The sequence below is a fragment of the Taudactylus pleione genome, unplaced genomic scaffold (assembly GCF_031769625.1).
Source record: "Taudactylus pleione unplaced genomic scaffold, aTauple2 ptg000455l, whole genome shotgun sequence".
In the NCBI taxonomy this organism is placed as follows: Eukaryota; Metazoa; Chordata; class Amphibia; order Anura; family Myobatrachidae; genus Taudactylus; species Taudactylus pleione.
Window position 1 is genome coordinate 477,878 of NW_028284857.1, and position 26,416 is coordinate 504,293.

Sequence of the window (26,416 nt, forward strand, 5' to 3'; positions counted from 1 at the left end):
TAGTAGTAGTGTCAGGGGAGGTAGCAGTAACGGGGGAAGTTGTAGCGTCAGGGGATGTAGCAGTACCGATGGAAGTAGTGGTATCGTCAGGGGAGGTAGCAGTATCGGGGGAAGTAGTAGCGTCAGGGGAGGTAGCAGTACCGTGGGAAGTAGTAGCGTCAGGGGACGTAGCAGTACCGGGGGAAGTTGTAGCGTCAAGGGATGTAGCAGTACCGGGGGAAGTAGTAGCGTCAGGGGATGTAGCAGAACCAGGGGAAGTAGTAGCGTTCGGGGGATGTAGCAGTAACGGGGGAAGTAGTAGCGTCGGGGGAAGTAGCAGTAACATGGGAAGTAGTAGCGTTAGGGGATGTAGCAGTACCGGGGGAAGTAGTAGCATCAGGGGATGTAGCAGTACCGGGGGAAGTAGTAGTATCGTCAGGGGATGTAGCAATAACGGGGGAAGTAGTAGTAGCGTCAGGGGATGTAGCAGTAACCGGGGGAAGTAGTAGCATCAGGGGATGTAGCAGTACCGGGGGAAGTAGTAGCATCAGGGGATGTAGCAGTACCGGGGGAAGCCATAGTATCGTCAGGGAAAGTAGCAATAACGGGGGAAGTAGTAGTAGCGTCAGGGGATGTAGCAGTACCGGGGGAAATAGTAGTAGCGTCAGGGGATGTAGCAGTATCGGGGGAAGTAGTAGCGTCAGGGGATGTAGCAGTACCGGGGGAAGTAGTAGCGTCAGGGGATGTAGCAGTACCGGGGGAAGTAGTAGCGTCAGAGGATGTAGCAGTACCGGGGGAAGTAGTAGCGTCAGGGGATGTAGCAGTACCGGGGGAAGCAGTAGCATCAGGGGATGTAGCAGTACCGGGGGAAGTAGTAGCATCAGGGGATGTAGCAGTATCGGGGGAAGTAGTAGTATCGTCAGGGGATGTAGCAATAACGGGGGAAGTAGTAGTAGCGTCAGAGGATGTAGCAGTAAAGGGTGAAGTAGTAGCGTCAGGGGATGTAGCAGTACCGGGGGAAGTAGTAGCATCAGGGGAAGTAGCAGTACCGGGGGAAGTAGTAGCGTCAGGGGATGTAGCAGTACCGGGGGAAGTAGTAGTATCAGGGGATGTAGCAGTACCGGGGGAAGTAGTAGCGTCAGAGGATGTAGCAGTAAAGGGTGAAGTAGTAGCGTCAGGGGATGTAGCAGTACCGGGGGAAGTAGTAGCGTCAGGGGATGTAGCAGTACCGGGGGAAGTAGTAGTATCGTCAGGGGATGAAGCAGTACCGGTGGAAGTAGTAGTAGCATCAGGGGATGTAGCAGTACCGGGGGAAGTAGTACTATCGACAGGGGATGTAGCAGTACCGGGGGGAAGTAGTATCATCAGGGGAGGTAGCAGTACCGGGGGAAGTTGTAGCGTCTGGGGATGTAGCAGTACCGGGGGAAGTAGTAGTATCGTCAGGGGATGTAGCAGTACCGGGGGAAGATGTAGCGTCAGGGGATGTAGTAGTACCGGGGGAAGTAGTAGCGTCGGGGGATGTAGCAGTATCAGGGGAAGTAGTAGTGTCGGGGGATGTAGCAGTACCGGGAGAAGTAGCGTCAGGGGAAGTAGCAGTACCGGGGGAAGTAGTAGCGTCAGGGGAAGTAGCAGTACTGCGAGAAGTGGTAGCGTCAGGGGATGTAGCAGTACCGGGGGAAGTAGTAGCGCCAGGGGATGTAGCAGTACCGGGGGAAGTAGTAGAATCAGGGGATGTAGCAGTACCGGGGGAAGTAGTAGCATCAGGGGATGTAGCAGTACCGGGGGAAGCAATAGTATCGTCAGGGGATGTAGCAATAACGGGGGAAGTAGTAGTAGCGTCAGGGGATGTAGCAGTACCGGGGGAAATAGTAGTAGCGTCAGGGGATGTAGCAGTATCGGGGGAAGTAGTAGCGTCAGGGGATGTAGCAGTACCGGGGGAAGTAGTAGCGTCAGGGGATGTAGCAGTACCGGGGGAAGTAGTAGCGTCAGAGGATGTAGCAGTACCGGGGGAAGTAGTAGCGTCAGGGGATGTAGCAGTACCGGGGGAAGTAGTAGCATCAGGGGATGTAGCAGTACCGGGGGAAGTAGTAGCGTCAGGGGATGTAGCAGTACCGGGGGAAATAGTAGTAGCGTCAGGGGATGTAGCAGTATCGGGGGAACTAGTAGCGTCAGGGGATGTAGCAGTACCGGGGGAAGTAGTAGCGTCAGAGGATGTAGCAGTACCGGGGGAAGTAGTAGCATCAGGGGATGTAGCAGTACCGGGGGAAGTAGTAGCGTCAGGGGATGTAGCAGTAAAGGGTGAAGTAGTAGCGTCAGGGGATGTAGCAGTACCGGGGGAAGTAGTAGCGTCAGGGGATGTAGCAGTACCGGGGGAAGTAGTAGTATCGTCAGGGGATGAAGCAGTACCGGTGGAAGTAGTAGTAGCGTCAGGGGATGTAGCAGTACCGGGGGAAGTAGTAGTATCGACAGGGGATGTAGCAGTACCGGGGGGAAGTAGTATCGTCAGGGGAGGTAGCAGTACCGGGGGAAGTTGTAGCGTCTGGGGATGTAGCAGTACCGGGGGAAGTAGTAGTATCGACAGGGGATGTAGCAGTACCGGGGGGAAGTAGTAGCGTCAGGGGATGTAGTAGTATCGGGGGAAGTAGTAGCGTCAGGGGATGTAGCAGTACCGGGGGAAGTAGTAGCGTCAGGGGAAGTAGCAGTACTGGGAGAAGTGGTATCGTCAGGGGATGTAGCAGTACCGGGGGAAGTATTAGCGTCAGGGGATGTAGCAGTACCGTGGGAAGTTGTAGCGTCGGGGGATGTAGCAGTACCGGGGGAAGTTGTAGCGTCGGGGGAAGTAGCAGTACCGGGGTAAGTAGTAGCTTCAGGGGAAGTAGCAGTACTGGGAGAAGAGGTAGCGTCAGGGGATGTAGCAGTACCAGGGGAAGTAGTAGCGTCAGGGGATGTAGCAGTACCGGGGGAAGTATCAGTACCGGGGGAAGTAGTAGTATCGTCAGGGGATGTAGCAGTACCGGGGGAAGATGTAGCGTCAGGGGATGTAGTAGTACCGGGGGAAGTAGTAGCGTCGGGGGATGTAGCAGTATCAGGGGAAGTAGTAGTGTCGGGGGATGTAGCAGTACCGGGAGAAGTAGCGTCAGGGGAAGTAGCAGTACCGGGGGAAGTAGTAGCGTCAGGGGAAGTAGCAGTACTGCGAGAAGTGGTAGCGTCAGGGGATGTAGCAGTACCGGGGGAAGTAGTAGCGTCAGGTGATGTAGCAGTACCGGGGGAAGTTGTAGCGTCAGGGGATGTAGCAGTACCGGAGGAAGTAGTAGCGTCAGGGGATGTAGCAGTAACGGGGGAAGTTGTAGCGTCAGGGGATGTAGCAGTACCGAGGGAAGTAGTGGTATCGTCAGGGGAGGTAGCAGTACCGGAGGAAGTAGTAGCGTCAGGGGATGTAGCAGTAACGGGGGAAGCTGTAGCGTCAGGGGATGTAGCAGTACCGAGGGAAGTAGTGGTATCGTCAGGGGATGTAGCAGTACCGGTGGAAATAGTAGTAGCGTCAAGGGATGTAGCAATAACGTGGGAAGTAGTAGCGTTAGGGGATGTAGCAGTACCGGGGGAAGTAGTAGCATCAGGGGATGTAGCAGTGCCGGGGGAAGTAGTAGTATCGTCAGGGGATGTAGCAATAACGGGGGAAGTAGAAGTAGCATCAGGGGATGTAGCAGTACCGGGGGAAGTAGTAGCATCAGGGGATGTAGCAGTACCGGGGGAAGTAGTAGCATCAGGGGATGTAGCAGTACCGGGGGAAGCAGTAGTATCGTCAGGGGATGTAGCAATAACGGGGGAAGAAGTAGTAGCGTCGGGGATGTAGCAGTACCGGGGGAAATAGTAGTAGCATCAGGGGATGTAGCAGTATCGGGGGAAGTAGTAGCGTCAGGGGATGTAGCAGTACCGGGGGAAGTAGTAGCGTCAGGGGATGTAGCAGTACCAGGGGAAGTAGTAGCGTCAGGGGATGTAGCAGTTCCGGGGGAAGTAGTCGCGATAGGGGATGTAGCAGTACCGGGGGAAGTAGTAGCATCAGGGGATGTAGCAGTACCGGGGGAAGTAGTAGCATCAGGGGATGTAGCAGTACCGGGGGAAGTAGTAGTATCGTCAGGGGATGTAGCAATAACGGGGGAAGTAGTAGTAGCATCAGGGGATGTAGCAGTACCGGGGGAAGTAGTAGCATCAGGGGATGTAGCAGTACCGGGGGAAGTAGTAGCATCAGGGGATGTAGCAGTACCGGGGGAAGCAGTAGTATCGTCAGGGGATGTAGCAATAACGGGGGAAGTAGTAGTAGCGTCGGGGATGTAGCAGTGCCGGGGGAAATAGTAGTAGCGTCAGGGGATGTAGCAGTATCGGGGAAGTAGTAGCGTCAGGGGATGTAGCAATACCGGGGGAAGTAGTAGCGTCAGGGGATGTAGCAGTACCGGGGGAAGTAGTAGCGTCAGGGGATGTAGCAGTTCCGGGGGAAGTAGTCGCGATAGGGGATGTAGCAGTACCAGGGGAAGTAGTAGCATCAGGGGATGTAGCAGTACCGGGGGAAGTAGTAGCATCAGGGGATGTAGCAGTGCCGGGGGAAGTAGTAGTATCGTCAGGGGATGTAGCAATAACGGGGGAAGTAGTAGTAGCATCAGGGGATGTAGCAGTACCGGGGGAAGTAGTAGCATCAGGGGATGTAGCAGTACCGGGGGAAGTAGTAGCATCAGGGGATGTAGCAGTACCGGGGGAAGCAGTAGTATCGTCAGGGGATGTAGCAATAACGGGGGAAGTAGTAGTAGCGTCGGGGATGTAGCAGTACCGGGGGAAATAGTAGTAGCGTCAGGGGATGTAGCAGTATCGGGGGAAGTAGTAGCGTCAGGGGATGTAGCAGTACCGGGGGAAGTAGTAGCGTCAGGGGATGTAGCAGTACCGGGGGAAGTAGTAGCGTCAGGGGATGTAGCAGTTCCGGGGGAAGTAGTCGCGATAGGGGATGTAGCAGTACCGGGGGAAGTAGTAGCATCAGGGGATGTAGCAGTACCGGGGAAAGTAGTAGCATCAGGGGATGTAGCAGTACCGGGGGAAGTAGTAGTATCGTCAGGGGATGTAGCAATAACGGGGGAAGTAATAGTAGCATCAGGGGATGTAGCAGTAAAGGGTGAAGTAGTAGCGACAGGGGATGTAGCAGTACCGGGGGAAGTAGTAGCATCAGGGGATGTAGCAGTACCGGGGGAAGTAGTAGTATCGTCAGGGGATGTAGCAATAACAGGGGAATTAATAGTAGCGTCAGGGGATGTAGCAGTACCGGGGGAAATAGTAGTAGCGTCAGGGGATGTAACAGTATCGGGGGAAGTAGTAGCGTCAGAGGATGTAGCAGTACCGGGGGAAGTAGTAGCGTCAGGGGATGTAGAAGTACCGTGGGAAGTAGTATCGTCAGGGGAGGTAGCAGTACCGGGGGAAGTTGTAGCGTCTGGGGATTTAGCAGTACCGGGGGAAGTAGTAGTATCGTCAGGGGATGTAGCAGTACCGGGGGAAGATGTAGCGTCAGGGGATGTAGTAGTACCGGGGGAAGTAGTAGCGTCGGGGGATGTACCAGTATCAGGGGAAGTAGTAGTGTCGGGGGATGTAGCAGTACCGGGAGAAGTAGCGTCAGGGGAAGTAGCAGTACCGGGGGAAGTAGTAGCGTCAGGGGAAGTAGCAGTACTGCGAGAAGTGGTAGCGTCAGGGGATGTAGCAGTACTGGGGGAAGTAGTAGCATCAGGTGATGTAGCAGTACCGGGGAAAGTAGCAGTACCGGGGCAAGTAGTAGCGTCAGGGGATGTAGCAGTACTGGGAGAAGTGGTAGCATCAGGGGATGTAGCAGTACCGGGGGAAGTAGTAGCATCAGAGGATGTAGCAGTACCGGGGGAAGCAGTAGTATCGTCAGGGGATGTAGCAATAACGGGGGAAGTAGTAGTAGCGTCAGGGGATGTAGCAGTACCGGGGGAAAGAGTAGTAGTGTCAGGGGATGTAGCAGTATCGGGGGAAGTAGTAGCGTCAGGGGATGTAGCAGTACCGGGGGAAGTAGTAGCGTCAGGGGATGTAGCAGTAAAGGGTGAAGTAGTAGCGTCAGGGGATGTAGCAGTACCGGGGGAAGTAGTAGCGTCAGGGGATGTAGCAGTACCGGGGGAAGTAGTAGCATCAGGGGATGTAGTAGCATCAGGGGATGTAGCAGTACCGGGGGAAGTAGTAGTATCGTCAGGGGATGTAGCAATAACGGGGGAAGTAGTAGTAGCGTCAGGGAATGTAGCAGTAAAGGGTGAAGTAGTAGCGACAGGGGATGTAGCAGTACCGGGGGAAGTAGTAGCATCAGCGGATGTAGCAGTACAGGGGGAAGTAGTAGTATCGTCAGGGGATGTAGCAATAATGGGGGAATTAGTAGTAGCGTCAAGGGATGTAGCAGTAACGGGGGAAGTAGTAGCGTCAGGGGATGTAGCAGTACCGGGGGAAGTAGTAGCGTCAGGGGATGTAGCAGTACCGGGGGAAGTAGTAGCATCAGGGGATGTAGCAGTACCGGGGGAAGTAGTAGCGTCAGGGGATGTAGCAGTAAAGGGTGAAGTAGTAGCGTCAGGGGATGTAGCAGTATCGGGGGAAGTAGTAGCGTCAGGGGATGTAGCAGTACCGAGGGAAGTAGTAGTATCGTCAGGGGATGAAGCAGTACCGGTGGAAGTAGTAGTAGCGTCAGGGGATGTAGCAGTACTGGGGGAAGTAGTAGTATCGACAGGGGATGTAGCAGTACCGGGGGGAAGTAGTATCGTCAGGGGAGGTAGCAGTAGCGGGGGAAGTTGTAGCGTCAGGGGATGTAGCAGTACCGGGGGAAGTAGTAGCGTCAGGGGATGTAGCAGTACCGGGGGAAGTAGTAGTATCGTCAGGGGATGAAGCAGAACCGGTGGAAGTAGTAGTAGCGTCAGGGGATGTAGCAGTACCGGGGGAAGTAGTAGTATCAACAGGGGATGTAGCAGTACCGGGGGAAGTAGTAGTAGCGTCAGGGGATGTAGCAGTATCGGGGGAAGTAGTAGCGTCAGGGGATGTAGCAGTATCGGGGGAAGTAGTAGTAGCGTCAGGGGATGTAGCAGTACCGGAGGAAGTAGTAGCGTCAGGGGATGAAGCAGTAACGGGGGAAGTTGTAGCATCAGGGGATGTAGCAGTACCGAGGGAAGTAGTGGTATCGTCAGGGGATGTAGCAGTATCGGGGGAAGTAGTAGCGTCAGGGGATGTAGCAGTAAAGGGAGTAGTAGTAGTATCGTCAGAGGATGTAGCAGTACCGGTGGAAGTAGTAGCAGTAGTGTCAGGGGAGGTAGCAGTACCGGGGGAAGTTGTAGCGTCAGGGGATGTAGCAGTACCGGAGGAAGGAGTAGCGTCAGGGGATGTAGCAGTAACGGGGGAAGTTGTAGCGTCAGGGGATGTAGCAGTACCGAGGGAAGTAGTGGTACCGTCAGGGGAGGTAGCAGTACCGGAGGAAGTAGTAGCGTCTGGGGATGTAGCAGTAACGGGGGAAGCTGTAGCGTCAGGGGATGTAGCAGTACCGAGGGAAGTAGAGGTATCGTCGGGGGATGTAGCAGTATCAGGGGAAGTAGTAGTGTCGGGGGATGTAGCAGTACCGGGAGAAGTAGCGTCAGGGGAAGTAGCAGTACCGGGGGAAGTAGTAGCATCAGGGGAAGTAGCAGTACTGCGAGAAGTGGTAGCGTCAGGGGATGTAGCAGTACCGGGGGAAGTAGTAGCGTCAGGTGATGTAGCAGTACCGGGGGAAGTAGCAGTACCGGGGCAAGTAGTAGCGTCAGGGGATGTAGCAGTACTGGGAGAAGTGGTAGCATCAGGGGATGTAGCAGTACCGGGGGAAGTAGTAGCGTCGGGGGATGTAGCAGTATCAGGGGAAGTAGTGGCGTCGGGGGATGTACCAGTACCGGGGGAAGTAGTAGCTTCGGGGATGTAGCAGTACCGGGGGAAGTAGTAGCATCGGGGGAAGTAGCAGCACAGGGGGAAGTAGTAGCGTCAGGGGATGTAGCAGTACCGGGGGAAGTAGTAATATCGTCAGGGGATGTAGCAGTACCGGGGGAAGTAGTGGTATCGTCAGGGGATGTAGCAGTACCGGGGGAAGTAGTAGCGTCAGGGGATGTAGCAGTACCGAGGGAAGTAGTAGCATCAGGGCATGTAGCAGTACCGGGGGAAGTTGTAGCGTCAGGGGATGTAGCAGTACAGGGGGAAAGAGTAGCAGTACCGGGGGATGTAGCAGTACCGGGGGAAGGAGTTGTAGCGTCAGGGGATGTAGCAGTACCGGGGGAAGTAGTAGCATCAGGGGATGTAGCAGTACCGGGGGAAGTAGTAGCACCAGGGGATGTAGCAGTACCGGGGGAAGTTGTACCATCAGGGGATATAGCAGTACCGGGGGAAGTAGTAGCATCGGAGGATGTAGCAGTACCGGTGGAAGTAGTAGTAGCATCAGGGGATTTATCAGTACCGGGGGAAGTAGTAGTATCGTCAGGGGATGTAGCAGTACCGGGGGAAGTTGTAGCGTCAGGGGATGTAGCTGTACCGGGGGAAGTAATAGCGTCGGGGGATGTAGAAGTATCGGGGGAAGTAGTAGCGTCAGGGGATGTAGCAGTACCGGGGGAAGTAGTAGCGCCAGAGGAAGTAGCAGTACCGGGGGGAAGTACTAACGTCAGGGGAAGTAGCAATACTGGGAGAAGTGGTATCGTCAGGGGATGTAGCAGTACCTGGGGAAGTAGTAGCGTCAGGGGATGTAGCAGTACCGGCGGAAGAAGTAGCGTTAGGGGATGTAGCAGTACTGGGAGAAGTGGTAGCGTCAGGGGATGTAGCAGTACCGAGGGAAGTAGTAGCGTCAGGGGATGTAGCAGTACGGGGGGAAGTAGCAGTACCGGGGGAAGTAGTAGCGTTGGGGGATATAGCAGTACCGGGGGAAGTAGTAGCATCGGAGGATGTAGCAGTACCGGGGGAAGTAGCAATACCGGGGGAAGTAGTAGCATCAGGGGAAGTAGCAGTACTGGGAGAAGTGGTAGCGTCAGGGGATGTAGCAGTACGGATGTAGCAGTACCGGGGGAAGTAGCAGTACCAGGGGAAGTAGTAGCATCAGGGGATGTAGCAGTACTGGGAGAGGTGGTAGCGTCAGGGGATGTAGCAGTACCGGGGGAATTAGTAGCGTCAGGGGATGTAGCAATACCGGGGGAAGTAGCAGTACCGGGGGATGTACTAGCGTCGGGGAATGTAGCTTATCGGGGGAAGTAGTAGCGTCGGGGGATGTAGCATTATTGGGAGAAGTAGTAGCGTCAGGGGAAGTAGCAGTAAAGGGAGAAGTAGTAGCGTCAGGGGATGTAGCAGTACCGGGGGAAGTAGCAATACCGGGGGAAGTAGAGGCATCAGGGGAAGTAGCAGTACCGGAAGAAGTAGTAGCATCAGGGGATGTAGCAGTACCGGGGGAAGTTGTAGCATCAGGGGATGTAGCAGTACCGGGGGTAGTAGTAGTATCGTCAGGGGATGTAGCAGTACCGGGGGAAGTAGTAGCGTCAGGGGAGGTAGCAGTACCGGGGGAAGTACTAGCGTCAGGGGAAGTAGCAGTACTGGGAGAAGTGGTATCGTCAGGGGATGTAGCAGTACCGGGGGAAGTAGTAGCGTCAGGGGATGTAGCAGTACCAGGGGAAGTAGTAGCATCAGGGGATGTAGCAGTACTGGGAGAAGTGGTAGCGTCAGGGGATGTAGCAGTACCGAGGGAAGTAGTAGCGTCAGGGGATGTAGCAGTACCGGGGGAAGTAGCAGTACTGGGGGAAATAGTAGCGTTGGGGGATGTAGCAGTACCGGGGGAAGTAGCAATACCGGGGGAAGTAGTAGCATCAGGGGAAGTAGCAGTACTGGGAGAAGTGGTAGCGTCAGGGGATGTAGCCGTACCGGGGGAAGTAGTAGCGTCGGGGGATGTAGCAGTACCGGGGGAAGTAGCAGTACCAGGGGAAGTAGTAGCTTCAGGGGATGTAGCAGTACTGGGAGAAGTGGTAGCGTCAGGGGATGTAGCAGTACCGGGGGAATTAGTAGCGTCAGGGGATGTAGCAGTACCGGGGGAAGTAGCAGTACCGGGGGAAGTACTAGCGTCGGGGGATGTAGCTTACCGGGGGAAGTAGTAGCGTCGGGGGATGTAGCAGTATTGGGAGAAGTAGTAGCGTCAGGGGAAGTAGCAGTAAAGGGAGAAGTAGTAGCGTCAGGGGATGTAGCAGTACAGGGGGAAAGAGTAGCAGTACTGGGGGATGTAGCAGTACCGGGGGAAGTAGTTGTAGCGTCAGGGGATGTAGCAGTATCGGGGGAAGTAGTAGCATCAGGGGATGTAGCAGTATCGGGGGAAGTAGTAGCACCAGGGGATGTAGCAGTACCGGGAGAAGTTGTACCATCAGGGGATGTAGCAGTACCGGGGGAAGTAGTAGTATCGTCAGGGGATGTAGCAGTACCGGTGGAAGTAGTAGTAGCGTCAGGGGATTTATCAGTACCGGGGGAAGTAGTAGTATCGTCAGGTGGTGTAGCAGTACCGGGGGAAGTTGTAGCATCAGGGGATGTAGCTGTACCGGGGGAAGTAGTAGCGTCGGGGGATGTAGCAGAATCGAGGGAAGTAGTAGCGTCAGGGGATGTAGCAGTAACGGGGGAAGTAGTAGCGTCAGAGGAAGTAGCAGTACCGGGGGGAAGTACTAGCGTCAGGGGAAGTAGCAGTACTGGGGGAAGTAGTAGCGTCGGGGATGTAGCAGTACCGGAGGAGGTAGTAGCATCGGGGGAAGTAGCAGCACTGGGGGAAGAAGTAGCGTCAGGGTATGTAGCAGTACAGGGGGAAGTAGTACTATCGTCAGAGGATGTAGCAGTACCGGGGGAAGTAGTAGCGTCGGGGATGTAGCAGTAACGGGGGAGGTAGTAGCATCGGGGGAAGTAGCCGCACCGGGGGAAGTAGTAGCGTCAGGGTATGTAGCAGTACCGGGGGAAGTAGTACTATCATCAGGGGATGTAGCAGTACCGGGGGAAGTAGTGGTATCGTCAGGGGATGTAGCAGTACCGGAGGAAGTAGTAGCGTCAGGGGATGTAGCAGTACTGGGGGAAGTAGTAGCATCAGTGGATGTAGCAGTACCGGGGGAAGTTGTAGCGTCAGGGGATGTAGCAGTACCGGGGGAAAGAGTAGCAGTAGCAGGGGATGTAGCAGTACCGGGGGAAGTAGTTGTAGCGTCAGGGGATGTAGCAGTACCGGGGGAAGTAGTAGCATCAGGGGATGTAGCAGTACCGGGGGGAGTAGTAGCACCAGGGGATGTAGCAGTACCGGGGGAATTTGTAGCATCAGGGGATGTAGCAGTACCGGGGGAAGAAGTTGTATCGTCAGGGAATGTAGCAGTACCGGGGGAAGTAGTAGCGTCAGGGGAAGTAGCAGTACCGGGGGAAGTACTAGCGTCAGGGGAAGTAGCAGTACTGGGAGAAGTGGTATCGTCAGGGGATGTAGCAGTACCGGGGGAAGTAGTAGCGTCAGGGGATGTAGCAGTACCGGGGGAAGTAGTAGCGTCAGGGGATGTAGCAGTACTGGGAGAAGTGGTAGCGTCAGGGGAAGTAGCAGTACCGGATGAATTAGTAGCGTCAGGGGAAGTAGCAGTACTGCGAGAAGTGGTAGCGTCAGGGGATGTAGCAGTACCGGGGGAAGTAGTAGCGTCAGGGGATGTAGCAGTACCGGGGGAAGTAGCAGTACTGGGGCAAGTAGTAGCATCATTGGATGTAGCAGTACTGGGAGAAGTGGTAGCGTCAGGGGATGTAGCAGTACATGGGGGAAGTAGTAGCGTCAAAAGATGTAGCAGTACCAGGGGAAGTAACAGTACCGGGGGAATTAGTAGCGTCGGGGGATGTAGCAGTATCGGGGGAAGTAGTGGCGTCGGGGGATGTAACAGTACAGGGGGAAGTAGTAGCGTCGGGGATGTAGCAGTACCGGGAGAGGTAGTAGCATCGGGGGAAGTAGCAGCACCGGGGGAAGTAGTAGCGTCAGGGTATGTAGCAGTACCAGGGGAAGAAGTACTATCGTCAGGGGATGTAGCAGTACCGGAGGAAGTAGTGGTATCGTCAGGGGATGTAGCAGTACCGGGGGAAGTATTAGCGTCAAGGGATGTAGCAGTACTGGGGGAAGTAGTAGCATCAGGGGATGTAGCAGTACCGGGGGAAGTTGTAGCGTCAGGGGATGTAGCAGTACCGGGGGAAAGAGTAGCAGTACCGGGGGATGTAGCAGTACCGGGGGAAGTAGTTGTAGCATCAGGGGATGTAGCAGTACCGGGGGAAGTAGTAGCATCAGGGGATGTAGCAGTACCTGGGGGAGTAGTAGCACCAGGGGATGTAGCAGTACCGGGGGAAGTTGTAGCATCAGGGGATGTAGCAGTACCGGGGGAAGTAGTAGTATCGTCAGGGGATGTAGCAGTACCGGGGGAAGTAGTAGCGTCAGGGGAAGTAGCAGTACCGGGGGAAGTACTAGCGTCAGGGGAAGTAGCAGTACTGGGAGAAGTGGTATCGTCAGGGGATGTAGCAGTACCGGGGGAAGTAGTAGCGTCAGGGGATGTAGCAGTACCGGGGGAAGTAGTAGCGTCAGGGGATGTAGCAGTACTGGGAGAAGTGGTATCGTCAGGGGATGTAGCAGTACCGAGGGAAGTAGTAACGTCAGGGGATGTAGCAGTACCGGGGGAAGTAGCAGTACTGGGGGAAGTAGTAGCGTCGGGGGATGTAGCAGTACTGGGAGAAGTGGTAGCGTCAGGGGATGTAGCAGTACCGGGGGAAGTAGTAGCATCAGGGGATGTAGCAGTACCGGGGGAAGTAGCAGTACCGAGGGAAGTACTAGCGTCGGGGGATGTAGCAGTATCGGGGGAAGTAGTAGCGTCGGGGGATGTAGCAGTACCGAGGGAAGTAGTAGCTTCGAAGGATGTAACAGTACCGGGGGAAGTAGCAATACAGGGGGAAGTAGTAGCATCAGGGGAAGTAGAAGTACAGGGAGAGTGGTAGTATCAGGGGATGTAGCAGTACCGGGGGAAGTAGTAGTGTCAGGGGATGTAGCAGAACCGGGGGAAGTAGCAGTACCGGGGGAAGTAGTAGTATCGTCAGGGGATGTAGCAGTACCGGTGGAAGTAGTAGTAGCGTCAGGGGATGTAGTAGTCAAGGGGGAAGAAGTAGCGTCGGGGGATGTAGCAGTACCAGGGGAAGTAACGTCAGGGGAAGTAGCAGTACCGGGGGAAGTAGTAGCTTCAGGGGAAGTAGCAGTACTGCGAGAAGTGGTAGCGTCGGGGAAGTAGTACCATCAGGGGATGTAGCAGTACCAGGGGAAGTTGTAGCATCAGCGGATGTAGCAGTACCGGGGGGAAGTAGTAGTAGCGTCAGGGGATGTAGCAGTACCGGGGGAAGTAGTAGTATCGTCAGGGGATGTAGCAGTACCGGTGTAAGTAGTAGTAGCGTCAGGGGATGTATCAGTACCGGGGGAAGTAGTAGTAGCGTCAGGGGATGTAGTAGTACCGGGGGAAGAAGTAGCGTCGGGGGATGTAGCAGTATCAGGGGAAGTAGTAGCGTCGGGGGATGTAGCAGTATCGGGGGAAGTAGTAGCGTCAGGGGATGTAGCAGTACCGGGGGAAGTAGTAGCGTCAGGGGAAGTAGCAGTACTGCGAGAAGTGGTAGCGTCAGGGGAAGTAGTAGCATCAGGGGATGTAGCAGTACCAGGGGAAGTTGTAGCATTAGCGGATGTAGCAGTAACGGGGGGAAGTAGTAGTAGCGTCAGGGGATGTAGCAGTACCGGGGGAAGTAGTAGTATCGTCAGGGGATGTAGCAGTACCGGTGTAAGTAGTAGTAGCGTCAGGGGATGTATCAGTACCGGGGGAAGTAGTAGTAGCGTCAGGGGATGTAGTAGTACCGGGGGAAGAAGTAGCGTCGGGGGATGTAGCAGTATCAGGGGAAGTAGTAGCGTCGGGGGATGTAGCAGTATCGGGGGAAGTAGTAGCGTCAGGGGATGTAGCAGTACCGGGGGAAGTAGTAGCGTCAGGGGAAGTAGCAGTACTGCGAGAAGTGGTAGCGTCAGGGGAAGTAGTAGCATCAGGGGATGTAGCAGTACCAGGGGAAGTTGTAGCATTAGCGGATGTAGCAGTAACGGGGGGAAGTAGTAGTAGCGTCAGGGGATGTAGCAGTACCGGGGGAAGTAGTAGTATCGTCAGGGGATGTAGCAGTACCGGTGTAAGTAGTAGTAGCGTCAGGGGATGTATCAGTACCGGGGGAAGTAGTAGTATCGTCAGGGGATGTAGCAGTACCGGGGGAAGTTGTAGCGTCAGGGGATGTAGCTGTACCGGGGGAGGTAGTAGCGTCGGGGGATGTAGCAGTACCAGGGGGAAGTAGTAGCGTCAGGGGATGTAGCAGTACCGGGGGAAGTAGTAGCGTCAGGGGATGTAGCAGTAAAGGGGGAAGTAGTAGCGTCAGGGGATGTAGCAGTACCGGGGGAAGTAGTAGAATCAGGGGATGTAGCAGTACCGTGGGAAGTGGTAGTATCGTCAGGGGAAGTAGCAGTACCGGGGGAAGTGGTAGTATCGTCAGGGGATGTAGCAGTACCGGAGGAAGTAGTAGTAGCATCAGGGGATGTAGCAGTACCGGGGGAAGTAGTAGTATTGACAGGGGATGTAGCAGTACCAGGGGGAAGTAGTATCGTCAGGGGAGGTAGCAGTACCGGGGGAAGTTGTAGCGTCAGGGGATGAAGCAGTACCGGGGGAAGTAGTAGTATCATCAGGGGATGTTGCAGTACCGGGGGAAGTTGTAGCGTCAGGGGATGTAGGAGTACCGGAGGAAGTTGTAGCGTCAGGGGATGTAGTAGTACCGGGGGAAGTAGTAGCATCGGGGGATGTAGCAGTATCAGGGGAAGTAGTAGCGTCGGGGGATGTAGCAGTACCGGGGGAAGTAGCGCCAGTGGAAGTAGCAGTACCGGGGGAATTAGTAGCGTCAGGGGAAGTAGCAGTACTGCGAGAAGTGGTAGCGTCAGGGGATGTAGCAGTACCGGGGGAAGTAGTAGCGTCAGGGGATGTAGCAGTACCGGGGGAAGTAGCAGTACTGGGGAAAGTAGTAGCGTCATTGGATGTAGCAGTACTGGGAGAAGTGGTAGCGTCAGGGGATGTAGCAGTACATGGGGGAAGTAGTAGCGTCAAAAGATGTAGCAGTACCAGGGGAAGTAACAGTACCGGGGGAATTAGTAGCGTCGGGGGATGTAGCAGTATCGGGGGAAGTAGTGGCGTCGGGGGATGTAACAGTACAGGGGGAAGTAGTAGCGTCGGGGATGTAGCAGTACCGGGAGAGGTAGTAGCATCGGGGGAAGTAGCAGCACCGGGGGAAGTAGTAGCGTCAGGGTATGTAGCAGTACCAGGGGAAGAAGTACTATCGTCAGGGGATGTAGCAGTACCGGAGGAAGTAGTGGTATCGTCAGGGGATGTAGCAGTACCGGGGGAAGTATTAGCGTCAAGGGATGTAGCAGTATCGGGGGAAGTAGTAGCGTCAGGGGATGTAGCAGTACCAGGGGGAAGTAGTATCGTCAGGGGAGGTAGCAGTACTGGGAGAAGTGGTAGCGTCAGGGGATGTAGCAGTACCGGGGGAAGTAGTAGCATCAGGGGATGTAGCAGTACCGGGGGAAGTAGCAGTACCGGGGGAAGTACTAGCGTTGGGGGATGTAGCAGTATCGGGGGAAGTAGTAGCGTCGGGGGATGTAGCAGTACCGAGGGAAGTAGTAGCTTCGGAGGATGTAACAGTACCGGGGGAAGTAGCAATACAGGGGGAAGTAGTAGCATCAGGGGAAGTAGAAGTACAGGGAGAGTGGTAGTATCAGGGGATGTAGCAGTACCGGGGGAAGTAGTAGTGTCAGGGGATGTAGCAGAACCGGGGGAAGTAGCAGTACCGGGGGAAGTAGTAGTATCGTCAGGGGATGTAGCAGTACCGGTGGAAGTAGTAGTAGCGTCAGGGGATGTAGTAGTCACGGGGGAAGAAGTAGCGTCGGGGGATGTAGCAGTACCAGGGGAAGTAACGTCAGGGGAAGTAGCAGTACCGGGGGAAGTAGTAGCTTCAGGGGAAGTAGCAGTACTGCGAGAAGTGGTAGCGTCGGGGAAGTAGTACCATCAGGGGATGTAGCAGTACCAGGGGAAGTTGTAGCATCAGCGGATGTAGCAGTACCGGGGGGAAGTAGTAGTAGCGTCAGGGAACGTAGCAGTACCGGGGGAAGTAGTAGTATCGTCAGGGGATGTAGCAGTACCGGTGTAAGTAGTAGTAGCGTCAGGGGATGTATCAGTACCGGGGGAAGTAGTAGTAGCGTCAGGGGATGTAGTAGTACCGGGGGAAGAAGTAGCGTCGGGGGATGTAGCAGTATCAGGGGAAGTAGTAGCGTCGGGGGATGTAGCAGTATCGGGGGAAGTAGTAGCGTCAGGGGATGTAGCAGTACCGGGGGAAGTAGTAGCGTCAGGGGAAGTAGCAGTACTGCGAGAAGTGGTAGCGTCAGGGGAAGTAGTAGCATCAGGGGATGTAGCAGTACCAGGGGAAGTTGTAGCATTAGCGGATGTAGCAGTAACGGGGGGAAGTAGTAGTAGCGTCAGGGGATGTAGCAGTACCGGGGGAAGTAGTAGTATCGTCAGGGGATGTAGCAGTACCGGTGTAAGTAGTAGTAGCGTCAGGGGATGTATCAGTACCGGGGGAAGTAGTAGTATCGTCAGGGGATGTAGCAGTACCGGGGAAGTTGTAGCGTCAGGGGATGTAGCTGTACCGGGGGAAGTAGTAGCGTCGGGGGATGTAGCAGTACCAGGGGGAAGTAGTAGCGTCAGGGGATGTAGCAGTACCGGGGGAAGTAGTAGCGTCAGGGGATGTAGCAGTAAAGGGGGAAGTAGTAGCGTCAGGGGATGTAGCAGTACCGGGGGAAGTAGTAGAATCAGGGGATGTAGCAGTACCGTGGGAAGTGGTAGTATCGTCAGGGGAAGTAGCAGTACCGGGGGAAGTGGTAGTATCGTCAGGGGATGTAGCAGTACCGGAGGAAGTAGTAGTAGCATCAGGGGATGTAGCAGTACCGGGGGAAGTAGTAGTATTGACAGGGGATGTAGCAGTACCAGGGGGAAGTAGTATCGTCAGGGGAGGTAGCAGTACCGGGGGAAGTTGTAGCGTCAGGGGATGAAGCAGTACCGGGGGAAGTAGTAGTATCGTCAGGGGATGTTGCAGTACCGGGGGAAGTTGTAGCGTCAGGGGATGTAGGAGTACCGGAGGAAGTTGTAGCGTCAGGGGATGTAGTAGTACCGGGGGAAGTAGTAGCATCGGGGGATGTAGCAGTATCAGGGGAAGTAGTAGCGTCGAGGGATGTAGCAGTACCGGGGGAAGTAGCGCCAGTGGAAGTAGCAGTACCGGGGGAATTAGTAGCGTCAGGGGAAGTAGCAGTACTGCGAGAAGTGGTAGCGTCAGGGGATGTAGCAGTACCGGGGGAAGTAGTAGCGTCAGGGGATGTAGCAGTACCGGGGGAAGTAGCAGTACTGGGGCAAGTAGTAGCGTCATTGGATGTAGCAGTACTGGGAGAAGTGGTAGCGTCAGGGGATGTAGCAGTACATGGGGGAAGTAGTAGCGTCAAAAGATGTAGCAGTACCAGGGGAAGTAACAGTACCGGGGGAATTAGTAGCGTCGGGGGATGTAGCAGTATCGGGGGAAGTAGTGGCGTCGGGGGATGTAACAGTACAGGGGGAAGTAGTAGCGTCGGGGATGTAGCAGTACCGGGAGAGGTAGTAGCATCGGGGGAAGTAGCAGCACCGGGGGAAGTAGTAGCGTCAGGGTATGTAGCAGTACCAGGGGAAGAAGTACTATCGTCAGGGGATGTAGCAGTACCGGAGGAAGTAGTGGTATCGTCAGGGGATGTAGCAGTACCGGGGGAAGTATTAGCGTCAAGGGATGTAGCAGTATCGGGGGAAGTAGTAGCGTCAGGGGATGTAGCAGTACCAGGGGGAAGTAGTATCGTCAGGGGAGGTAGCAGTACTGGGAGAAGTGGTAGCGTCAGGGGATGTAGCAGTACCGGGGGAAGTAGTAGCATCAGGGGATGTAGCAGTACCGGGGGAAGTAGCAGTACCGGGGGAAGTACTAGCGTTGGGGGATGTAGCAGTATCGGGGGAAGTAGTAGCGTCGGGGGATGTAGCAGTACCGAGGGAAGTAGTAGCTTCGGAGGATGTAACAGTACCGGGGGAAGTAGCAATACAGGGGGAAGTAGTAGCATCAGGGGAAGTAGAAGTACAGGGAGAGTGGTAGTATCAGGGGATGTAGCAGTACCGGGGGAAGTAGTAGTGTCAGGGGATGTAGCAGAACCGGGGGAAGTAGCAGTACCGGGGGAAGTAGTAGTATCGTCAGGGGATGTAGCAGTACCGGTGGAAGTAGTAGTAGCGTCAGGGGATGTAGTAGTCACGGGGGAAGAAGTAGCGTCGGGGGATGTAGCAGTACCAGGGGAAGTAACGTCAGGGGAAGTAGCAGTACCGGGGGAAGTAGTAGCTTCAGGGGAAGTAGCAGTACTGCGAGAAGTGGTAGCGTCGGGGAAGTAGTACCATCAGGGGATGTAGCAGTACCAGGGGAAGTTGTAGCATCAGCGGATGTAGCAGTACCGGGGGGAAGTAGTAGTAGCGTCAGGGAATGTAGCAGTACCGGGGGAAGTAGTAGTATCGTCAGGGGATGTAGCAGTACCGGTGTAAGTAGTAGTAGCGTCAGGGGATGTATCAGTACCGGGGGAAGTAGTAGTAGCGTCAGGGGATGTAGTAGTACCGGGGGAAGAAGTAGCGTCGGGGGATGTAGCAGTATCAGGGGAAGTAGTAGCGTCGGGGGATGTAGCAGTATCGGGGGAAGTAGTAGCGTCAGGGGATGTAGCAGTACCGGGGGAAGTAGTAGCGTCAGGGGAAGTAGCAGTACTGCGAGAAGTGGTAGCGTCAGGGGAAGTAGTAGCATCGGGGGATGTAGCAGTACCAGGGGAAGTTGTAGCATTAGCGGATGTAGCAGTAACGGGGGGAAGTAGTAGTAGCGTCAGGGGATGTAGCAGTACCGGGGGAAGTAGTAGTATCGTCAGGGGATGGAGCAGTACCGGTGTAAGTAGTAGTAGCGTCAGGGGATGTATCAGTACCGGGGGAAGTAGTAGTATCGTCAGGGGATGTAGCAGTACCGGGGGAAGTTGTAGCGTCAGGGGATGTAGCTGTACCGGGGGAAGTAGTAGCGTCAGGGGATGTAGTAGTATCGGGGGAAGTAGTAGCGTCAGGGGATGTAGCAGTACCGGGGGAAGTAGTAGCGTCAGGGGAAGTAGCAGTACTGGGAGAAGTGGTATCGTCAGGGGATGTAGCAGTACCGGGGGAAGTATTAGCGTCAGGGGATGTAGCAGTACCGGGGGAAATTGTAGCGTCGGGGGATGTAGCAGTACCGGGGGAAGTTGTAGCGTCGGGGGAAGTAGCAGTACCGGGGTAAGTAGTAGCTTCAGGGGAAGTAGCAGTACTGGGAGAAGAGGTAGCGTCAGGGGATGTAGCAGTACCGGGGGAAGTAGTAGCGTCAGGGGATGTAGCAGTACCGGGGGAAGTATCAGTACCGGGGGAAGTAGTAGCGTCAGGGGATGTAGCAGTACTGGGAGTAGTGGTAGCATCAGGGGATGTAGCAGTACCGGGGGAAGTAGCAGTACCGGGGGAAGTAGTAGCGTCGGGGGATGTAGCAGTATCGGGGGAAGTAGTGGCGTCGGGGGATGTACCAGTACCGGGGGAAGTAGTAGCTTCGGGGATGTAGCAGTACCGGGGGAAGTAGTAGCATCGGGGGAAGTAGCAGCACAGGGGGAAGTAGTAGCGTCAGGGGATGTAGCAGTACCGGGGGAAGTAGTAATATCGTCAGGGGATGTAGCAGTACCGGGGGAAGTAGTGGTATCGTCAGGGGATGTAGCAGTACCGGGGGAAGTAGTAGCGTCAGGGGATGTAGCAGTACCGAGGGAAGTAGTAGCATCAGGGCATGTAGCAGTACCGGGGGAAGTTGTAGCGTCAGGGGATGTAGCAGTACAGGGGGAAAGAGTAGCAGTACCGGGGGATGTAGCAGTACCGGGGGAAGGAGTTGTAGCGTCAGGGGATGTAGCAGTACCGGGGGAAGTAGTAGCATCAGGGGATGTAGCAGTACCGGGGGAAGTAGTAGCACCAGGGGATGTAGCAGTACCGGGGGAAGTTGTACCATCAGGGGATGTAGCAGTACAGGGGGAAGTAGTAGTATCGTCAGGGTATGTAGCAGTACCGGTGGAAGTAGTAGTAGCGTCAGGGGATTTATCAGTACCGGGGGAAGTAGTAGTATCGTCAGGGGATGTAGCAGTACCGGGGGAAGTTGTAGCGTCAGGGGATGTAGCTGTACCGGGGGAAGTAGTAGCGTCGGGGGATGTAGAAGTATCGGGGGAAGTAGTAGCGTCAGGGGATGTAGCAGTACCGGGGGAAGTAGTAGCGCCAGAGGAAGTAGCAGTACCGGGGGGAAGTACTAGCGTCAGGGGAAGTAGCAGTACTGGGAGAAGTGGTATCGTCAGGGGATGTAGAAGTACCTGGGGAAGTAGTAGCGTCAGGGGATGTAGCAGTACCGGCGGAAGAAGTAGCGTTAGGGGATGTAGCAGTACTGGGAGAAGTGGTAGCGTCAGGGGATGTAGCAGTACCGAGGGAAGTAGTAGCGTCAGGGGATGTAGCAGTACCGGGGGAAGTAGCAGTACCGGGGGAAGTAGTAGCGTTGGGGGATGTAGCAGTATCGGGGGAAGTAGTAGCGTCGGGGGATATAGCAGTACCGGGGGAAGTAGTAGCGTCGGAGGATGTAGCAGTATCGGGGGAAGTAGCAATACCGGGGGAAGTAGTAGCATCAGGGGAAGTAGCAGTACTGGGAGAAGTGGTAGCGTCAGGGGATGTAGCAGTACGGATGTAGCAGTACCGGGGGAAGTAGCAGTACCAGGGGAAGTAGTAGCATCAGGGGATGTAGCAGTACTGGGAGAGGTGGTAGCGTCAGGGGATGTAGCAGTACCGGGGGAATTAGTAGCGTCAGGGGATGTAGCAATACCGGGGGAAGTAGCAGTACCGGGGGATGTACTAGCGTCGGGGAATGTAGCTTATCGGGGGAAGTAGTAGCGTCGGGGGATGTAGCATTATTGGGAGAAGTAGTAGCGTCAGGGGAAGTAGCAGTAAAGGGAGAAGTAGTAGCGTCAGGGGATGTAGCAGTACCGGGGGAAGTAGCAATACCGGGGGAAGTAGAGGCATCAGGGGAAGTCGCAGTACTGGGAGAAGTGGTAGCGTCAGGGGATGTAGCAGTACCGGAAGAAGTAGTAGCATCAGGGGATGTAGCAGTACCGGGGGGAGTAGTAGCACCAGGGGATGTAGCAGTACCGGGGGAAGTTGTAGCATCAGGGGATGTAGCAGTACCGGGGGTAGTAGTAGTATCGTCAGGGGATGTAGCAGTACCGGGGGAAGTAGTAGCGTCAGGGGAGGTAGCAGTACCGAGGGAAGTACTAGCGTCAGGGGAAGTAGCAGTACTGGGAGAAGTGGTATCGTCAGGGGATGTAGCAGTACCGGGGGAAGTAGTAGCGTCAGGGGATGTAGCAGTACCAGGGGAAGTAGTAGCATCAGGGGATGTAGCAGTACTGGGAGAAGTGGTAGCGTCAGGGGATGTAGCAGTACCGAGGGAAGTAGTAGCGTCAGGGGATGTAGCAGTACCGGGGGAAGTAGCAGTACTGGGGGAAATAGTAGCGTTGGGGGATGTAGCAGTACCGGGGGAAGTAGCAATACCGGGGGAAGTAGTAGCATCAGGGGAAGTAGCAGTACTGGGAGAAGTGGTAGCGTCAGGGGATGTAGCCGTACCGGGGGAAGTAGTAGCGTCGGGGGATGTAGCAGTACCGGGGGAAGTAGCAGTACCAGGGGAAGTAGTAGCTTCAGGAGATGTAGCAGTACTGGGAGAAGTGGTAGCGTCAGGGGATGTAGCAGTACCGGGGGAATTAGTAGCGTCAGGGGATGTAGCAGTACCGGGGGAAGTAGCAGTACCGGGGGAAGTACTAGCGTCGGGGGATGTAGCTTACCGGGGGAAGTAATAGCGTCGGGGGATGTAGCAGTATTGGGAGAAGTAGTAGCGTCAGGGGAAGTAGCAGTAAAGGGAGAAGTAGTAGCGTCAGGGGATGTAGCAGTACAGGGGGAAAGAGTAGCAGTACTGGGGGATGTAGCAGTACCGGGGGAAGTAGTTGTAGCGTCAGGGGATGTAGCAGTATCGGGGGAAGTAGTAGCATCAGGGGATGTAGCAGTATCGGGGGAAGTAGTAGCACCAGGGGATGTAGCAGTACCGGGAGAAGTTGTACCATCAGGGGATGTAGCAGTACCGGGGGAAGTAGTAGTATCGTCAGGGGATGTAGCAGTACCGGTGGAAGTAGTAGTAGCGTCAGGGGATTTATCAGTACCGGGGGAAGTAGTAGTATCGTCAGGGGGTGTAGCAGTACCGGGGGAAGTTGTAGCATCAGGGGATGTAGCTGTACCGGGGGAAGTAGTAGCGTCGGGGGATGTAGCAGAATCGAGGGAAGTAGTAGCGTCAGGGGATGTAGCAGTACCGGGGGAAGTAGTAGCGTCAGAGGAAGTAGCAGTACCGGGGGGAAGTACTAGCGTCAGGGGAAGTAGCAGTACTGGGGGAAGTAGTAGCGTCGGGGATGTAGCAGTACCGGAGGAGGTAGTAGCATCGGGGGAAGTAGCAGCACTGGGGGAAGTAGTAGCGTCAGGGTATGTAGCAGTACAGGGGGAAGTAGTACTATCGTCAGAGGATGTAGCAGTACCGGGGGAAGTAGTAGCGTCGGGGATGTAGCAGTAACGGGGGAGGTAGTAGCATCGGGGGAAGTAGCCGCACCGGGGGAAGTAGTAGCGTCAGGGTATGTAGCAGTACCGGGGGAAGTAGTACTATCATCAGGGGATGTAGCAGTACCGGGGGAAGTAGTGGTATCGTCAGGGGATGTAGCAGTACCGGAGGAAGTAGTAGCGTCAGGGGATGTAGCAGTACTGGGGGAAGTAGTAGCATCAGGGGATGTAGCAGTACCGGGGGAAGTTGTAGCGTCAGGGGATGTAGCAGTACCGGGGGAAAGAGTAGCAGTAGCAGGGGATGTAGCAGTACCGGGGGAAGTAGTTGTAGCGTCAGGGGATGTAGCAGTACCGGGGGAAGTAGTAGCATCAGGGGATGTAGCAGTACCGGGGGGAGTAGTAGCACCAGGGGATGTAGCAGTACCGGGGGAAGTTGTAGCATCAGGGGATGTAGCAGTACCGGGGGAAGAAGTTGTATCGTCAGGGAATGTAGCAGTACCGGGGGAAGTAGTAGCGTCAGGGGAAGTAGCAGTACCGGGGGAAGTACTAGCGTCAGGGGAAGTAGCAGTACTGGGAGAAGTAGTATCGTCAGGGGATGTAGCAGTACCGGGGGAAGTAGTAGCGTCAGGGGATGTAGCAGTACCGGGGGAAGTAGTAGCGTCAGGGGATGTAGCAGTACTGGGAGAAGTGGTAGCGTCAGGGGATGTAGCAGTACCGAGGGAAGTAGTAGCGTCAGGGGATGTAGCAGTACCGGGGGAAGTAGCAGTACTGGGGGAAATAGTAGCGTTGGGGGATGTACCAGTATCGGGGGAAGTAGTAGCGTCGGGGGATGTAGCAGTACTGGGAGAAGTGGTAGCGTCAGGGGATGTAGCAGTACCGGGGGAAGTAGTAGCATCAGGGGATGTAGCAGTACCGGGGGAAGTAGCAGTACCGGGGGAAGTACTAGCGTCGGGGGATGTAGCAGTATCGGGGGAAGTAGTAGCGTCGGGGGATGTAGCAGTACCGAGGGAAGAAGTAGCGTCGGAGGATGTAACAGTACCGGGGGAAGTAGCAATACAGGGGGAAGTAGTAGCATCAGGGGAAGTAGCAGTACTGGGAGAGTGGTAGCATCAGGGGATGTAGCAGTACCGGGGGAAGTAGTAGCGTCAGGGGATGTAGCAGAACCGGGGGAAGTAGCAGTATCGGGGGAAGTAGTAGTATCGTCAGGGGATGTAGCAGTACCGGTGGAAGTAGTAGTAGCGTCAGGGGATGTAGTAGTACTGGGGGAAGAAGTAGCGTCGGGGGATGTAGCAGTATCAGGAGAAGTAGTAGCGTCGTGGGATGTAGCAGTACCAGTGGAAGTAACGTCAGGGGAAGTAGCAGTACCAGGGGAAGTAGTAGCGTCAGGGGAAGTAGCAGTACTGCGAGAAGTGGTAGCATCAGGGGAAGTAGTAGCATCAGGGGATGTAGCAGTACCAGGGGAAGTTGTAGCATCAGGGGATGTAGCAGTACCGAGGGGAAGTAGTAGTAGCGTCAGGGGATGTAGCAGTACCGGGGGAAGTAGTAGTATCGTCAGGGGATGTAGCAGTACCGGTGTAAGTAGTAGTAGCATCAGGGGATGTATCAGTACCGGGGGAAGTAGTAGTATCGTCAGGGGATGTAGCAGTACCGGGGGAAGTTGTAGTATCGTCAGGGGATGTAGCTGTACCGGGGGAAGTAGTAGCATCAGGGGATGTAGCAGTACCGGGGGAAGTAGTAGCACCAGGGGAAGTAGCAGTACCGGGAGAAGTTGTACCATCAGGGGATGTAGCAGTACCGGGGGAAGTAGTAGTATCGTCAGGGGATGTAGCAGTACCGGTGGAAGTAGTAGTAGCGTCAGGGGATTTATCAGTACCGGGGGAAGTAGTAGTATCGTCAGGGGATGTAGCAGTACCGGGGGAAGTTGTAGCGTCAGGGGATGTAGCTGTAGCGGGGGAAGTAGTAGCGTCGGGGGATGTAGCAGAATCGGGGGAAGTAGTAGCGTCAGGGGATGTAGCAGTACCGGGGGAAGTAGTAGCGTCAGAGGAAGTAGCAGTACCGGGGGGAAGTACTAGCGTCAGGGGAAGTAGCAGTACTGGGAGAAGTGGTATCGTCAGGGGATGTAGCATTACCTGGGGAAGTAGTAGCGTCAGGGGATGTAGCAGTACCGAGGGAAGTAGTAGCGTTAGGGGATGTAGCAGTACTGGGAGAAGTGGTAGCGTCAGGGGATGTAGCAGTACCGAGGGAAGTAGTAGCGTCAGGGGATGTAGCAGTACCGGGGGAAGTAGCAGTACCGGGGGAAGTAGTAGCGTTGGGGGATGTAGCAGTACCAAGGGAAGTAGCAATACCGGGGGAAGTAGTAGCATCAAGGGAAGTAGCAGTACTGGGAGAAGTGGTAGCATCAGGGGATGTAGCAGTAACGGGGGAAGCAGTAGCGTCGGGGGATGTAGCAGTACCGGGGGAAGTAGAAGTACCAGGGGAAGTAGTAGCATCAGGGGATGTAGCAGTACTGGGAGAAGTGGTAGCGTCAGGGGATGTAGCAGTACCGGGGGAATTAGTAGTGTCAGGGGATGTAGCAGTATCGGGGGAAGTAGCAGTACCGGGGGAAGTACTAGCGTTGGGGGATGTAGCAGTATCGGGGGAAGTAGTAGCGTCGGGGGATGTAGCAGTACCGGGGGAAGTAGTAGCGTCGGAGGATGTAGCAGTACCGGGGGAAGTAGCAGTACCAGGGGAAGTAGTAGCATCAGGGGATGTAGCAGTACTGGGAGAAGTGGTAGCGTCAGGGGATGTAGCAGTACCAGGTGGATTAGTAGCGTCAGGGGATGTAGCAGTACCGGGGGAAGTAGCAGTACCGGGGGAAGTACTAGCGTCGGGGGATGTAGCTTATCGGGGGAAGTAGTAGCGTCGGGGGATGTAGCAGTATTGGGAGAAGTAGTAGCGTCAGGGGAAGTAGCAGTAAAGGGAGAAGTGGTAGCGTCAGGGGAAGTAGCAGTAAAGGGAGAAGTAGTAGCATCAGGGGAAGTAGCAGCGTCAGCTACTCAGTGTGATAAACAATAGACGTTACCTGGTTGAGGACAACCCAGTTTGGATCTATTTGGGCATCACCCTCTGGGTCCAAAACGACCGTCTGATAGGCCCTGAAGTCGGTGAGCGTCACCTCTGCGCTCTCTGGACAGACGTCATAAGAGTCAGCAACAGAGTCATTATCGAAGTCTACCTCGCAAACATCCCCAATTCCGTCCCCTGGGGGGAAAAAGAAAGTGAGTGAGTCTTTAGCCTCCACGAGGCACATGTGTGGGGGCCGAGACTGAGCCTCTGGTCACAGTAAGGCCCATACAGAGGACAGGGGTAAGTAGTAGTAGAGACTGAGCCTCTGGTCACAGTAAGGCCCATACAGAGGACAGGGGGCCATCAATGGTCAGTAGAAGAAGGAAGGTCTCACCACCAGAACACAGTAAGGCTGGAAGAGCGGTGAGCTCCTGGCCACACATGCGACAATGGCAATATTACTGGCAGGATTCCCTACAGGAAATGTCTTCTATAGCTATAATTACAAGCGGCCACTATGGATGGTA

General features: G+C 55.1%; 1 protein-coding gene across 3 annotated transcripts in view; it reads right to left on the reverse strand.

Annotated features, from left to right (window-relative positions):
• THBS3 (thrombospondin 3) overlaps positions 1-26,416 on the reverse strand; it is an 809,978-nt gene that overhangs the window by 449,894 nt on the left and 333,668 nt on the right. For all 3 annotated transcript variants that reach the window (XM_088448476.1, XM_088448475.1, XM_088448477.1), the window contains one exon: positions 25,906-26,084. In XM_088448476.1, coding sequence (XP_088304602.1) covers positions 25,906-26,084 — 179 coding nt within the window. The remainder of the gene's footprint in view (positions 1-25,905; positions 26,085-26,416) is intronic.